A 14,408-nucleotide genomic window follows, 5' to 3' on the forward strand; every position below is an offset into this window, starting at 1 on the left:
ATGCCATCATTCAAAAGAAGCGATCCTGTGTATACTCCATTGAATGCCTTTATTACCCAAGCATTGATGACAGTCGAAGGGAAAAACTTATTAGCCTGGCCTAGGATAGCTTGGGACGAGCCAATTAGACCCAAATCTGATAAATATTGTAGTTTCCATGATGAATACAATCACACTACAGAAGAATGTTGGCATTGAAGAATGAAACGAACAACTCATTTAAAATGGATACTTGCAGGAATTCGTGTGCCAAGAAAAGGCTCAGGCCCCTACCAAAAGCGTGAGCATGCTAAGGGGAAGGCTCCGATGAATCTAGTCTGGATCCCCTCAAGAAGAATATCCTCAAGTCCTCAGTGTTTCGGGGCCCCAAAGATCCCAATCTCCCTTAAGAAGGAGGTGAATCACATGATTGTTGGGGGACTCATTGGAGGAAACTCCCATACAGCAAAGAAGGCTTGGATACGAGAAGTAGAGAAGGTCGTCCCAAAGGAAATCCTAGATGTAGAGGTGATCAGGAATGCTCCAATCATTCAATTTGGGCCTGCTGAAAGTGCTGGACTGGTAGTGCCCCACAATGACGCTCTGGTTATCATGACTACCTTGGCTAATTATGAGGTAAGCTAGATTTTTATAGATTCTATAGCTCAACTGAAATTCTGTTTGGAAAAGCACCAACCAAATGCAGCTTGGAGGTACCCCATTGGAATCCATCCCGATGTGATATCGCTTTAGCTGTCTTTAGGGACGGGATTCCTCAGAAGGACTTGCAAATGAAATTTTTACCAATTCTGTAGCTATTGAAATCATAAACGAAAACGATAATGATTCTACAACTATGAAAAAATGTTGACACTAAAATGATGAGAAAGTTAGAAGGAAGCAATACAAGTAAAGCATGACTCGCTAAATAAGTATGGAGTACTTGGAGATAAAACTCTAGTAACTAAAGGTGACTTTGTATGGAAAGAGAAATGAACGAAACGAAATTATAAGGTACATAGCTTGACTTGTAGTCCGAACTTTATTCAAAAGCCAGGAGTTGATTGTACTAAAATATATTTACCTATAGTGGATGTAATTACACTTCGATTTTTAATCTGTTCAATCAAACAGACTTTGGTAGCTACCTCATCAAATTATATAGAGTTAATGAACTATACTGGACATGGCGGGAATATGTGTCACCTAGATCACTTATACATTATATGAACTAGAATCAATTACAAAAAGTCAAACAACAGTATATAAAAATAATGCGATTTACATTGCCTAAAATATATTACGCGCAACAAAATTAAGCACATATGACCCACAAAAATTCTCCACTTACGAGTTTTCAAGTGAAGGGAAAAATTAATGTTGAACAGATTCAATGAAGTCAAAACTTAAAAGATTTATTTATGAAGCCGTTACCAATAAAATTTTAAGCAATTTGTACATAGTATTAGTGTGTGGCACTTGTAAGATATTTGCCTAAACAAATTTCAAAACTTTCAATTTTAATTTCAAATTATATTTTATAAAATATTAAAAAAATTATTCATATTATCTTTTTAATAAGAAGTTATTCAAAATCATGTCCACAAATTTATTCTTCAAATCCAAATCCATTAACCTTATATCCAACCGAATGAAGCAGGATCCGAAACCCACCCAGGCGCGGACGGATTTTGGAACCGGGTGCGGGTTGGGTCGCTCCGCCCATATCCATTTCCACCTGACTGTCGATAGCTGCTAAACCCCTCATCTCTAAACTGCGACTCCACCAGAAAATGCTATCCTCAGCTCAAACCCCACGACTCCTCCGCTCCCCTACCACCACTACCACCACCCTCAAATGCCTCCACTCATCCCCGGTTCCAGCCTCTGCCACCGCTCCGCCGCCGCCCTCCCAAATCCTGACCACCCGCAAATCCTTAGTCTCCCGCCAGACCTCCGCCGTGGACATCGCCAAGTCCTTTCTCGACCGCCTACGACGCACGGAGCCCCACCTTAACAGCTTCCTCCACGTCTCGCCTGACGAGGCCATTTTGAAGCAGGCCGAGGAGTTGGATAACAAAATTAAGAACAATGATGCGGTGGGTCCTCTGGCTGGGGTTTTGGTTGGGGTCAAGGATAATATCTGCACATATGATATGCCCTCGACTGCGGGATCCAGGCTTTTGGAAAATTACTGGCCGCCGTTCGATGCCACGGCTGTGAGGAAGCTGAGGGAGAGTGGAGCTATTGTTGTCGGGAAGACCAATTTGGATGAGTTTGGTATGGGGAGTACCACAGAAGGCTCTGGCTATCAAGTTAGTTCGGTTTATTATATTTTTTTGTTTTTTGTTTTATCTCAGTAATTAAGTTTTATTTGGGCATGAACTTTGATAATTTGCTTCATTGTCTTATGAGTTAGGTACTAGAAGTAGTTAGCAGTGGGAATGTAGAGCGAGTAAATTGGAGTTTTGGGAGTTCTCTGTACGTAAAATTGTTGATTCCTTGCATTGAATTGATGTTGTTAGCCAAAAGTTAACATCCTTGAAGTTCAGAAAATATGCTTGGAAGTTGTTGTTTTCAAATTTAGTTTTGGCAGAGAAAGTTGCAAACTTTTTAGGTATTGTGACTATTGTATTGCATTTTCATAATTCGTCTACTGCATTGATGCACATTTTTTTTTCTTAGATGTGATTTGCACAGGATTGTCACATATTAGCAGTGTAATTCAGTGATGGGATTATCCAAATAGTTTGTTAGTGCATATCCGGTGTTACTCTGTGAAACACGGTTAATAGCTTTACCTGTTGCTGAATTATTAGTTAAAAAATTTTAGTTGCCACCAGCTCCTCGGCTGGGATTAGGTCGGAGGATTTATCATGCATTGCAATTGTTGCATATGAAAGTTTAATGTAACTTCTGAGTAACCACCAATCAGGATCTGTTATCCATTAATGCAATTCTTGGGAGCCAGATAATACCGTGGTAGGAACTCACTGTGATTATTGCACCATAGCCCAGATTGTCCTCATGATTTCATGAGCAGTTGTAACCATTCCAGTCCAAATATTATAGCATGAATCAGATAAGTATTGGAGATCCATCCATGAGGATGATATCTTGATGACATTAAGCTCTTCTAATGTGTCCATTACATTTCTTTTTCCCCTTTCTCTTTCAATAAGAATTTGCAAAGTGAATAATTAGCTCAACTTTACTATCTGTAACCAAATATGGTTTACTCAGGTGACATCTTCGTATTCGTTAGGTGACGGCTAATCCTTGGGATTTGTCACGGGTACCAGGAGGGTCGTCAGGGGGCTCAGCTGCAGCTGTTTCTGCTAGACAATGCATGGTGGCATTGGGAAGTGATACTGGTGGAAGTGTCAGGCAACCAGCGTCTTTCTGTGGTGTTGTTGGACTGAAGCCAACGTATGGGCGTGTCTCAAGATATGGACTTGTGGCCTATGCATCCTCCTTGGATGTTATTGGATGCTTTGGTTCATCAGTTGCTGATGCTGGAATTCTCCTTAACTCAATTTCTGGCCATGACAAATTTGATGCAACAAGTAGCAAACGAGTAAGGTTCTGAGTCTTAATGATGCATTAACGGCCAATCACACTAAATCATTTTTGCATCTGTAATAGAAAAGGTATTCTTGAATACCATTGAGTCTATTATTTTCTATATACCATTTTTAGGGGCTGACAGTAAAAGAATCTTTACAATATAGACACATATACCTAGATGAGAGCAAGCTTCAATTTATTGCCAATATTGCCATAAATAAAATTTTTACGTGTCAGAAAGTTTGCATGGCTGCGAATGTGTAGTAATGGAGCTATTGGCTACTCCCTCCTACCTACCCAGATAAAAAAAGACGCTTGGTCAAGCTCGTATTTCTATAATTAGAACTTACAGATTATTTAACACTGTAAAGAATAGTCATCTCTTAGGACCTTGTTTAATATTCTTTGAAGCTACATTTTTCAGGAAGTGCCAGACTATCAGTCTCAATTTGTTGCAATAGATTACTTGGAATCAAAACCCTTGAAAGGACTACGAGTTGGTGTAATTCGTGAAACTCTTGAAAATGGAGTTGATTCAGAAGTAATCTCTTCGGTCCGTAGTGCTGTTTCACATCTGGAAGAGTTAGGATGCAGTGTGATGGAGGTATCTTTTTCTTATATGTTGTGTTAATCTCCATTGTGTCCATATGACTCCATCGAATGTCAGTTTCCTTCTTAGCACATCCTTTTCTGATATTCAGGTCTCATTGCCGTCATTTTCCCTTGGATTGCCAGCATATTACATTCTTGCTTTGTCTGAATCATCATCAAATTTGTCACGCTATGATGGTGTAAGGTTATATTCTAACCTTTGTTGCTTTAGCACTATACAGATGCTCACACACACACACGTATATATATATATATATATATATGTATATAAATATAGATGGAGAGGAGGAAGAGAGGGCAAATGCGTTGTTGAATTGGGGATTTGTAGGGAGTAGTTGGGGGTAATGTTGGGCTTATAGAGTGGAAACACTAAAGAAATGTCAGACATACATCAGACTGCAGTAAAATAATTTTATCGGTTTAGAGCAATATGACGATTATACTTATTGACGACAATAACTTCAGAAATTTTCAGTTAACTTTGTATCCATGTATTGCATTCTGCAGATATGGAAAACAAGTTCCTGGGGATGAGCTGAATTCTCTTTACGGGGATTCCCGTGCTCAAGGGTTTGGTTCTGAGGTAAAAATCTTTAAACTTTTTCCATGGAAGTAGTTTTGTAGAGTATGTCCACTGAGTTTCTAAGTTATGTATATGGGCGTGGAAAAAGAATTTTTCCTCCTATTTTGTGGCTGAAAGGAAATATTCCCTATTATTGACTTGGCACTATTTATTTCCCTTCTACAGGTTAAAATGAGAATTCTGATGGGTACATATGCTCTTTCTGCTGGTTATTATGATGCATATTACAAGCGTGCCCAGCAGGTTTGACAATGGTTGCTATATAGTATCCCTTATTAAGACAACTTAAATGATGAAAAATTGTACTGCATTTGTTTTGTCAATCTATTTTGGGAACCAAAGTATTTGAGGTTCTAGTGTGGAAAACTGATAAACTCTGCTGGAAGTAAATATTTGTGTCATGAATATTTATTTCAGATTGTGACGTGGTCTTATTTTTTCTGGATTAAATGCATTTGTCATATCAGAGAATATTGATGATTGTGCTGATATGTCAGGTCAGGACTATAATTCGGAATAGCTTCAAGGAAGCTTTGGACAAAAATGATATCTTGATATCACCTGCCGCGCCATCTGTTGCTTATAAGATTGGTATATCACCTGTACCTTTACACTTTCTCTTTTAGTGTTTTGATCACATTGCTCTCTTAGCATTATGGGCCCATCAGTGTCCCCTTTTTATTTGTTAAACATGTAAATGATGTAATGGGTAATATGTCCAGGCGAGAAGAAAAATGATCCATTGGCCATGTACGCGGGAGACATAATGACTGTGAGTCTCTACAAAGCTTTCTTTCCAATTCTATTTAGCTTTTTCCTTTAGTCATCTTGGATCATTTATTTTGAAAGACTAAGTGGCTTAGTTACCTTTTTGTTCATCTTGCAAATTCTATTTTCCTTAATATGTTGAACAAGAGAAGGCTTTTAGGTCTAGACATCCTTTAACTAGAAAACTGATACACAACGGCATGTTTACTTGCATGGTTTGGACCGAATATCCTAGAATATCCGGCCTAGTCACATGTTTACTTTCAATTTGGAAAGCCTGATATTAATCAATTTGGTTCGTGATTAAGTAGGATAAAGGGTTGACAAGAATCCCACCTGGACTGGTGGAATATATAATACCAGTGGGGTGGGATCTAAAGCAATTTTACCCTTTTATCCTCATCTATGGAAAAAGAAGTCCAAGATTACCCATAACATTCCATATATCTAGTATCTACCAATATTCCAAGCAAAATGATTTTCACACAATCAGACATCAATTCACCCGTAGTACCGGCACTGTACAAGTTCTTCCCTCCGATGCTATTGTCAGGTCCAGTCGTCCTATTTTATCTACAATCTCATGTAAAGATATGGTCATGTACCTTTCTAATATGTTTCCCTTTAGAATAACCAGAGTAAAATCCTCTTTCGGTCTCATTTCTAAAGGCAACAGATTGTTTATTTGAAGTGTACCCCATCAGGCAAAGTTCTAGGAACTTGCAATTTGATAATTTTAATTTTACTGAAAATATTTGAAGTAGAAAGGGGGTCCAGAAAAAGGAGCCACTTCTTATGCTTTCTGTTGCTAGTCTCACCAGATCTTCCAGCTTTGACATTATTGTCATGAGTTGGGGAAGATCGAATTGCAACCATGGTATCCTTTCCGCTAATTTGACAAAAGGCTACATAAAGTGCGAGAATTAAGAAATCCATTCAGTAGCAATCTATAACTGTGTTGAAGCCATTTGCAAATATAAAGAGATACCAAAGTCTCACAAAATGAGAAAATGGGCATTGAAACAGGTGGTCTGAGTTTCATATTTGCAAATGGGAAAGGTCTTGGTACAAGAGCAAGTATGGAAAGTGGAAATTTGTCACACATTTTATCCAAATCTTTATTGGAAGCAAACATGATATGAACTTAATCCCATCATGTCAAGTAAACAAAATATTCAGTTGGATAATCTAATATCATTCCCTATTTTATTCGTCATGTATCTATCCACCCTCCGAGTAAATGTGGCTAAAAAGATAATGTAATCTTTTTCCTTTAATCTTGATGGTGCCATTTTAAATTGCCTGCCAGATAAAACTTCTCAAAGCAATCCTCTCCTCTTATAATCCAGTTTCTCCAGAGGGTGTGAGTTAATTGCAGATTTATCTTGTGTACCTGCCCTGTGGGGCTCTGTGGTCAAAAGCCCCTGAATGCACTCATATTCTTCTATATGGGATCTCACTCTGTTAACATTCTTTGCGGCTAGAGCAGGATACTGTTTACCCTTCTTGCATTTATCAATGCTATGTTATATGGGGTGATAGCAAATCAAATTTTGTGATGCATGCTTGCCTTTCTAGTTATTTTCTGGATTCATTTTTCCTACTTGGTTTCATTTGCTGATTCTTTGGGTTGATTTTATAATTTTGTGCAGGTCAATGTGAACTTGGCTGGTCTGCCTGCACTAGTTTTACCATGTGGATTTGTTGAAGGAGGGGCTGGTGGCCTGCCTGTTGGATTTCAAATGATTGGAGCTGCATTCGATGAGGTAGGGCAAATATCTTTATTCTCTCTGGAGTGTGTTCAACGCAAGTTACTTAGTTGTTCCTCATTCCATTGCTCTAATGGACTTGGCTTAGAAATGTTCTTGGATCTCTTCTATGGGTTATCAAAGTCAAGGACAATAAGAGGGGACAAATTTGATCCTTGCCGGAAATTATAATAATTTCATTCTTAACCAGTATCTCCTGAGGATCCCTGTGGGGCTGAGTTGGGTTGATATAGCTTATTATTCCCTTAAGCCCAACTAAATCTCTATGGAAGTCTATAATTCTTTAAGAGACTTTCAGACAAAAGGGTCGACCTATTCACCTAAATTGGTCTAGGAGTTGCATCCTGTAATTTGGTTGATCACCTGATCCAGGCTAATATGCAAACTGTTTCTTGGCTGCTTCATAGCATTCTCCAAGTGCTATAGAGAGAGTGAAATGGATTATTGTCAGACTGTGTTCTATCTGTATTTGATAGCTCATGCTTTTAAACAAATGCTGCATGCTCGTTCCATTCATGCAGCCTGCTTTTTGATCTAGACTTCTCTTTTTCGATTTGCTGGGAGTTGTGATCTTATTCTTTCTTTTTTATGGATGAGTTGTGTCCATATTCGTTTTCCTTAAGTCTACGGAAGAATAATGATATGCTTGCTTCAATCTACTCATCCTCATCACTGTTGGAGCTCTTCTTCCCTGGTGTTTATTCCTGTGCTTAGCTAGTTAAGACTTCCCAAGATGATGATGACAGGTCAATCTGTTTCAAGCCCCTTGATTATGTCCTAAAATAGTTGTTGGATCAGAAGTGGCAACCTTTTCTCTTTTTCTTTCTGATTTAGCCGTAGATGAAAGAACTTGCCTCAGTTGCTTTGAGTTTTCAAGTGGACTAGTATGCTGATTTGAAAATATGCAAAAATGGATCTGCGTCAATGTACATTAAACTAGTGAATCCTCATATCCTACTCTTTTGAAGAGTTACATTTGTAATTGCAGGAAAAGTTGTTAAAAATCGGCCACATCTTCGAGCAGACTCTTCAGGGCTGCTCGTTCATCCCCCCAGTCATAGCCGATGAATGGACTTCTTAATAAGAATTGCGTTGGGAAGCAGAAACTTGGATTAGCGTAAGACAGGAATGAGAATTCTTTTCTTTTTGCAGGTTCAACTTTGCCAATAGGATCGAATAATCATTGCATTCTTTTCTGGTGGTAGCCATTAGATTTCTGGTGGAAAATTGTGACAAGTCCGTTGCCTTGTACTAATATATGCCAAGATGGAGAATTGGGGGGCTTCCGGTAGTGCCCAAAAAATTCTTTTCCACTTGGTCTACCGTATGTAATTTTTGAACATCGAAATTTCTATATTCCAATGGACAAACTTGGATGATAAAATCAAATGGTTCTATATAGAAATTGCACTTAAAGCTTTATTGAGTTAGAGGGTTGTGGTGCACTAGTGGCTTTTACTACTGGTTGTGTTTGCTTGTGGCATTATTTCCCTATCATCTCGTTCGATGAAAAAATTATTCAGGCCCAATAGATAAATTTTTTTGCAAAAATAAAAAATATAACAAATTATTATCTAAACTTGTAAATAAAAAAAATATATAGGTACATTCATGCTAATTGAATGGTTATATAGATATATAATTGATGTTTTCTTTGATAATGTAATTATGATATGTTTTCTTTGGTAATGCAATAACTATTTCTAATTATATAATTTATAATGTTTTGAATTTATATATTTCTAATAAATATAATAGCAATATCAATTTTATTTTTGTTTAATTATAATACTTATTATTAAATAATGAAGCATTTTCTCTTTGCCATATGCAAGAAAAATTAAATAGCAATAAAATTCTTTAAATTTCTAGAGAGAGAGAGAGTGTGTGTGTGTGAGAGAGAGAGTAATGATATTTTGTCTTATAACCTATTAATCTTATAGAACTTATAAATTGCTTTGAAAAATGTTGGATGAAATTACTTTTTTTTTTTTAAAAATTTATAAAATTTAAAATATTTTATTTTGAAATCTTATAAGCACTTTAAAAAAAAAAATTGTCAAACAGTTGTTTGGAGCTTATAAGCTCTCAAATATATTTTAATATGTTTTAGAAGCTTATAAGCTTAAGTCAAACACCCTCTAAATCTGTAGTTTTGTGCAGAGAAAACTCTTATATATGGATTCATGATGACTGGCCAATTATTTTTGTATCAATGAGTTCAAATGAAATCGTACAACTCAGATTATCTATAAATATTAGTATTTCATATTCTTGAATTAACGTTATAGAAATTTAAATTCAAGTTTAAAGGATATCTATGCAAAAATTTCCCTTTTAATTTGTCAAATCTATAAAATATTATTTTTGAAGAGAAGAATCAGGGGATAAAATGGAGATTGTACTACTTTAAATTCTTTTGAATCTATATATTTTATTTGTGATAATTTTATTATATTTTAATTTACAGCACGAAATTAATGCTCACAAATTTTGGCATGTCCGATGGGACATCTCTACCTCTCATCTCTTTCAATCATCAAGAGCTAAAGCACTTAAATGTATAGTCAAGAAAATGCTTCGCAGACGGTGGATTCCAAACTTGCCGTATCAAAATTTTAAAGCTCCAGTACCAAGAGTATTGGTGTTACTATGAGGAGCATGTCAAAGAACTAACGGATCTTCTCGAATGACTCATCCCATTTAGTTTGTCAGAAGAACTTAGTCTTACTTATATGCAAGTGAAAATGATGAAAATAAACTTCCTCCATCCTCTCCTCATTTCACATGTAGCTACTCTTTCACAACAAATGTGGCACCAGTCATGGTAACAAATACTACGACCATAGAAGAGCAGATTGCGAGTCTGACTAGAACCATTGAGAGATTTACATAGCATGTCCAAGAGCAACAGTAACGTGGATGAATAATACAGAATATTATTGACGTGGATAAATAAGACTATTTTACAACAGTGTTAAAACGTGCAATTAGCTAGCATCCAACAACCTAGTTGGCATGCCGGGGAGAGGTGGTTACATGTTAATTTCATCCAACAAACTCTAGATGATAACTTATTTTTGTTAACATGTTTTTATGTGTCACGCCGTCTGAGATGAGAAGCAATGTTAATGTGTTAGTTGCGCTAGTTGGGCTACTAAAGGACTGAAATTGGGCCTGAATTGGCTCAATTTCACTAACAAGTTTTAGTTGGCACGCTTATCTTCTGTTGATATATGTCTTTGGGTCAATGTATCTTTCGAGATTGGTAGTAATGCTTACGTGTCAGTTGATGCGGTTTGATCACTAACAAACTTAAATTAGGCCTAGACTAACTTTAATTTTGCCAGCCTAAATAAATTTACACAAAATAATTAATTTTTTGAATGTTCTCTTTCAATAATAAAAATTTCAAAACCTAAATTGTTGTTTAAAACCAAATATTATGTCATCCCAGTCGAGTAGGTCAGTCTATACAATTATATTTTGATAAAAATACTTGGCATTCTAATTTATGTTCTAATTTTAGAAGATTTTTATTTAAATATTTTGCGATATTTTGTTATTTAGAACTTTTTTATATCTGAAAAAGTCGAGTTTGTATATTTATATGTAATTGATCAAGTCGATATCTAAATAATCACCAAATCCAAATTGAAAATGAAAAATGAGGGACTGAAATAATTTTTCTTCTTAAACAAATAATGCATTGCGAGACTGAAAGAATTAATTTAAAGTGAGTCGAAAATACAAAAATAATATTAAAATTAAATCAAATGTCGAGGACTAAAATAAATCTTACCTTAAAATCTAACATAGTTTGACTTATTTTTATCCAACTCGACTATATATATATATATACATATATACTGGGAGTGTTTACAAAAGCTTCTACTTTTAGAGAATCAGGTATTGTTTATAAAAGAATAAAAAGCAGATAACAGTGAAGTTGGATAGTGTTTGGAGAAAAATCACTTCTAAAATAAATTTAATTGATTAAATATTATTTTGTTCCTATTTAAAAGATACTATTTTTTGCTTATTATTTCACTTATTGTTTGTTAATAATAATTTTTAAAAATATAATAAATTTGATTTCAATTAGTATATTTCATATTTAATTTTTTTAAAATATAAAAAGTATATGTTTAATTTAATAATGCTCCTACTAAGTAATATAATTACCGATTAACTTACATGATGCAAAAAAAGGCAATATACTTTATTAATTAATCAAATAATAATATATAAGTGAAATAATATAATTAGATAATATAGAAAATAAATATAAAAATTTTAAAATAGTAAATATGTGAAAGTGTAAATTTAATTATTATTAAATAATTCAAATTATTTAAAAACTTCAATATCAACTTTAAATGTACAATCTTAAAAATAAATTAAAAACGGTAAAATTAAATTAAAATTATTATAATAAGGGTATAATAATAAAAGAATAAAGTTAAATTTATTTATAAAAATGTCAAAGCAGGTAAAAGCACCCTTCTAACTTTTGGCCTAAATAAGTTTTTCTTAGCCGTTGCAGAAGAAGAAATTGACATCCCAAACACTTTAAAAGTGTTTTTCAAAAGCCAGAAGTTGAAAAACGTTTTTCCAAAATGCTCGCAAATACTCCTATTATCTTTAGGAAACACACAACAATATCTTTTAATTTTCAGAAAGTAAATAAAATTCATGAAAAAAAAACATATCCAAACAAGCTTTAATTTAAAATCATATTTCTGGAAGAAAAAAAAAAAAAAGGAAATAGAGTTTGAGTAAACCTCAACTTTTGGATCTTTTGGGCCTATATCTTGTGATCCATTCATCACCGGAAAAAGCAAAATAACCAAAACCAAGCAGAAATCAAATCGGGTCCTGTTGTTGATTGCAAATCTACCTAATTCCAACGCCATTGCAATCGGATTCCACAATCCGATACTGTTGACTCATCTCTCCTCCACCTCCGTCTCCGATCTCATCCGGGTATGCTATTTAGCCTTTTTCCTGTGTATAGATTCTGTTTTCCCTTTTTCTTCGAAGTTAATTGTTGCTTGTTCGTTCTTATTTCGGGAATTCTAATTAATTGATTTGATCTGAGTGTGTGATTCTTGAAATTTCGGCAAAACGGATCCTTGAATTTGATGTCTGGGTGTTTTAGTTATATGTATGTATAGTGATAAAGCAATGGGAAGATAAGCTGCTGACAAAGCTCTGTGAAATGGGCTTATGAATTTCTCTTGTCATTCATTTTCAAAAATTGATTCTTATTCATTCTCTTTTCTTTTGAAACTCTGATTTTTGTAGGGGTGCAAAGAGAATTTAGTATTTGGTGATGATGCGTAAAGCACCTTCGTTAGTCGACTTATGTGTTCAGTTGGCAATAGATAATGTTAGATATCTAGGAGATGTTGGAGAAACAGACTTTCATCTCTTAGACCGCATTTTATCCCACTGTACACTTGATCAGTTGACGCACATTGAGAATAAAACGGAAGTAAGATCTTATCACCATTGGTTATATCCATTTCCAAAAAAAAAAAACTCTTGTTCTTGTACAGTTACATGGTGATTCATGCTCTTGTCGTGCTATTGCAGGGTAGGGATCTTAGCCCTGTAACTGATAAATTGTGGAAGAAATTTTACAAGCTACAATTTGGCGTTGATAGCACCAATACTGTTGTTGAGAGAATGAGACAGAGGAAAGTAACCTTCAAATGGAGACAATTATATGAGGTGATTGACTTTGGCCTCCATTTTTAATAAATGCAAGTTTTGTCCTATTGTTGGGTTTTTACATGAGTTTTACCACACTACAGGCAAAGGTAAAAGAGAGGGAAGAGGCAACACAAAAATCACTTGACCGGATAAAGCAACGATATCAAGAAGAAGATGCTAGTAAGTAGTCTTTCAGTTTTCTAAGTGTTGATTGACATCCCAAGCATCCAGTGCTTGGCTATCTGTGTTGATTCTTAATGTGTGCTTAATCTGGTAAGGTAGATGCTAGTATCATAAAATTTTTGTATAATTTTTTTGGCTGCATGTTGAAAAGAGAAAGGAAAGATATTGAGCTTGGGTGTATGTGATGATTACTATGTACGTCCCGGAATTGTAGTGGCTTCATCTTGACTCATCTGATCAGTCGTATTTATTACTATGGCAGGGTATTGCATAGATGAAGTTGATCAATCTTATTTATTACTTTATTACTATGCTAGGGTATTGCATGGATAAAGTAGACCTAATTTTCATGGCTTTGAGATAAATTTTCAATTCAATAAGGAACATTTTTATCAGTTCATTTGCTATTAGGTTTGTTCATCCTCTTCCAGTTTCCATATAGTTGATTAAAGTTTCTTTTCCCCACCAAGTGCCAGGAGGCTCTTGGTCATGTTCGTTAGACATCTTTCTCGTTCCCTCTCAATTTTCTTTCACTTATGCCTTTGCTGTTTCAAACTGATTTCCTGATCCCTTTTTTCATTTTGCTATTGTCAATTACCATAGCATCCTCATGCCCGCTATGTTTACTTGTGTACGCATGTTTTGTTCTTGCTCTTGAACTTATAGCTTAAGGAACTATAATTGACCTTATCACCATTTCTTCAGTACTGGTCGGCACCAATCTCAGATACATTCCTACTGTTAAATTATCTTCTATAGACCATCAAAGAATTGTTTCCCACTTTTTTTCCTTGATAGCTGAGGCCAACCCTCATATATTGGTGAGCCCTGACATCACAAGTTCATGGCCTTGTATTGTCAGACATATGTCTGCTGCTCTTTCATTTTTCTTTCTTGTAAAGACTTTCAAATGAAGTCATATCTTAATTCCCATTATAATCATGTTAAAAGGGTGGTTATGGTTTGTAAAACATGTGTGGTAAACCATCAAGTAGTCAAACTCTGGTACTGAATTGGAAAATTTTCCCCCTAAAAAAAGCACTACTCATTGGAAAAAGAAATCGCACATGCCACGACTTGAAGATATGGTGTTACTGTTATCTTATAGGGCTGTATGAACATGATTATGCTATAATTGCTTTTGTTTTATGCTTCTTAGACAATACCATTAGTACTAATTTATATTTACTGCTTGACCTTGTATGGAAACAAAGTCGAAAAGTGCAATT

At 35.2% G+C, this 14,408-nt stretch overlaps 2 protein-coding genes across 2 annotated transcripts in view; both read left to right on the forward strand.

The window, feature by feature from the left end:
* On the forward strand, positions 1,656-8,704 carry LOC105176836 (glutamyl-tRNA(Gln) amidotransferase subunit A, chloroplastic/mitochondrial). Its single transcript, XM_011099763.2, has 10 exons — positions 1,656-2,294; positions 3,245-3,556; positions 3,971-4,150; positions 4,248-4,342; positions 4,666-4,741; positions 4,907-4,984; positions 5,239-5,332; positions 5,464-5,513; positions 7,162-7,275; positions 8,267-8,704. The coding sequence occupies exons 1-10, from the start codon at positions 1,773-1,775 to the stop codon at positions 8,357-8,359; spliced, it is 1,614 nt and encodes a 537-aa protein (XP_011098065.1). The 5' UTR covers positions 1,656-1,772; the 3' UTR covers positions 8,360-8,704.
* LOC105176837 (transcription elongation factor B polypeptide 3) overlaps positions 12,106-14,408 on the forward strand; it is a 3,764-nt gene continuing 1,461 nt past the window's right edge. The window contains exons 1-5 of the mRNA XM_011099764.2: positions 12,106-12,264; positions 12,586-12,775; positions 12,877-13,014; positions 13,098-13,176; positions 14,384-14,392. Of these exons, the coding sequence (XP_011098066.1) occupies positions 12,614-12,775; positions 12,877-13,014; positions 13,098-13,176; positions 14,384-14,392 (388 nt within the window). The 5' untranslated portion in view covers positions 12,106-12,264; positions 12,586-12,613. The remainder of the gene's footprint in view (positions 12,265-12,585; positions 12,776-12,876; positions 13,015-13,097; positions 13,177-14,383; positions 14,393-14,408) is intronic.

Source organism: Sesamum indicum, linkage group LG14 (genome assembly GCF_000512975.1).
Source record: "Sesamum indicum cultivar Zhongzhi No. 13 linkage group LG14, S_indicum_v1.0, whole genome shotgun sequence".
NCBI lineage: Eukaryota > Viridiplantae > Streptophyta > Magnoliopsida > Lamiales > Pedaliaceae > Sesamum > Sesamum indicum.

Bases quoted from the DNA above. Each gene is read 5' to 3' on its own strand.
- LOC105176836 (XM_011099763.2), top strand. From the start codon at position 1,773: ATGCTATCCTCAGCTCAAACCCCACGACTCCTCCGCTCCCCTACCACC. The intron at 4,985-5,238 runs GTTTGACAATGG...CTGATATGTCAG, and splicing joins ATTACAAGCGTGCCCAGCAG to GTCAGGACTATAATTCGGAA. The intron at 5,333-5,463 runs GTATATCACCTG...TAATATGTCCAG, and splicing joins ATCTGTTGCTTATAAGATTG to GCGAGAAGAAAAATGATCCA.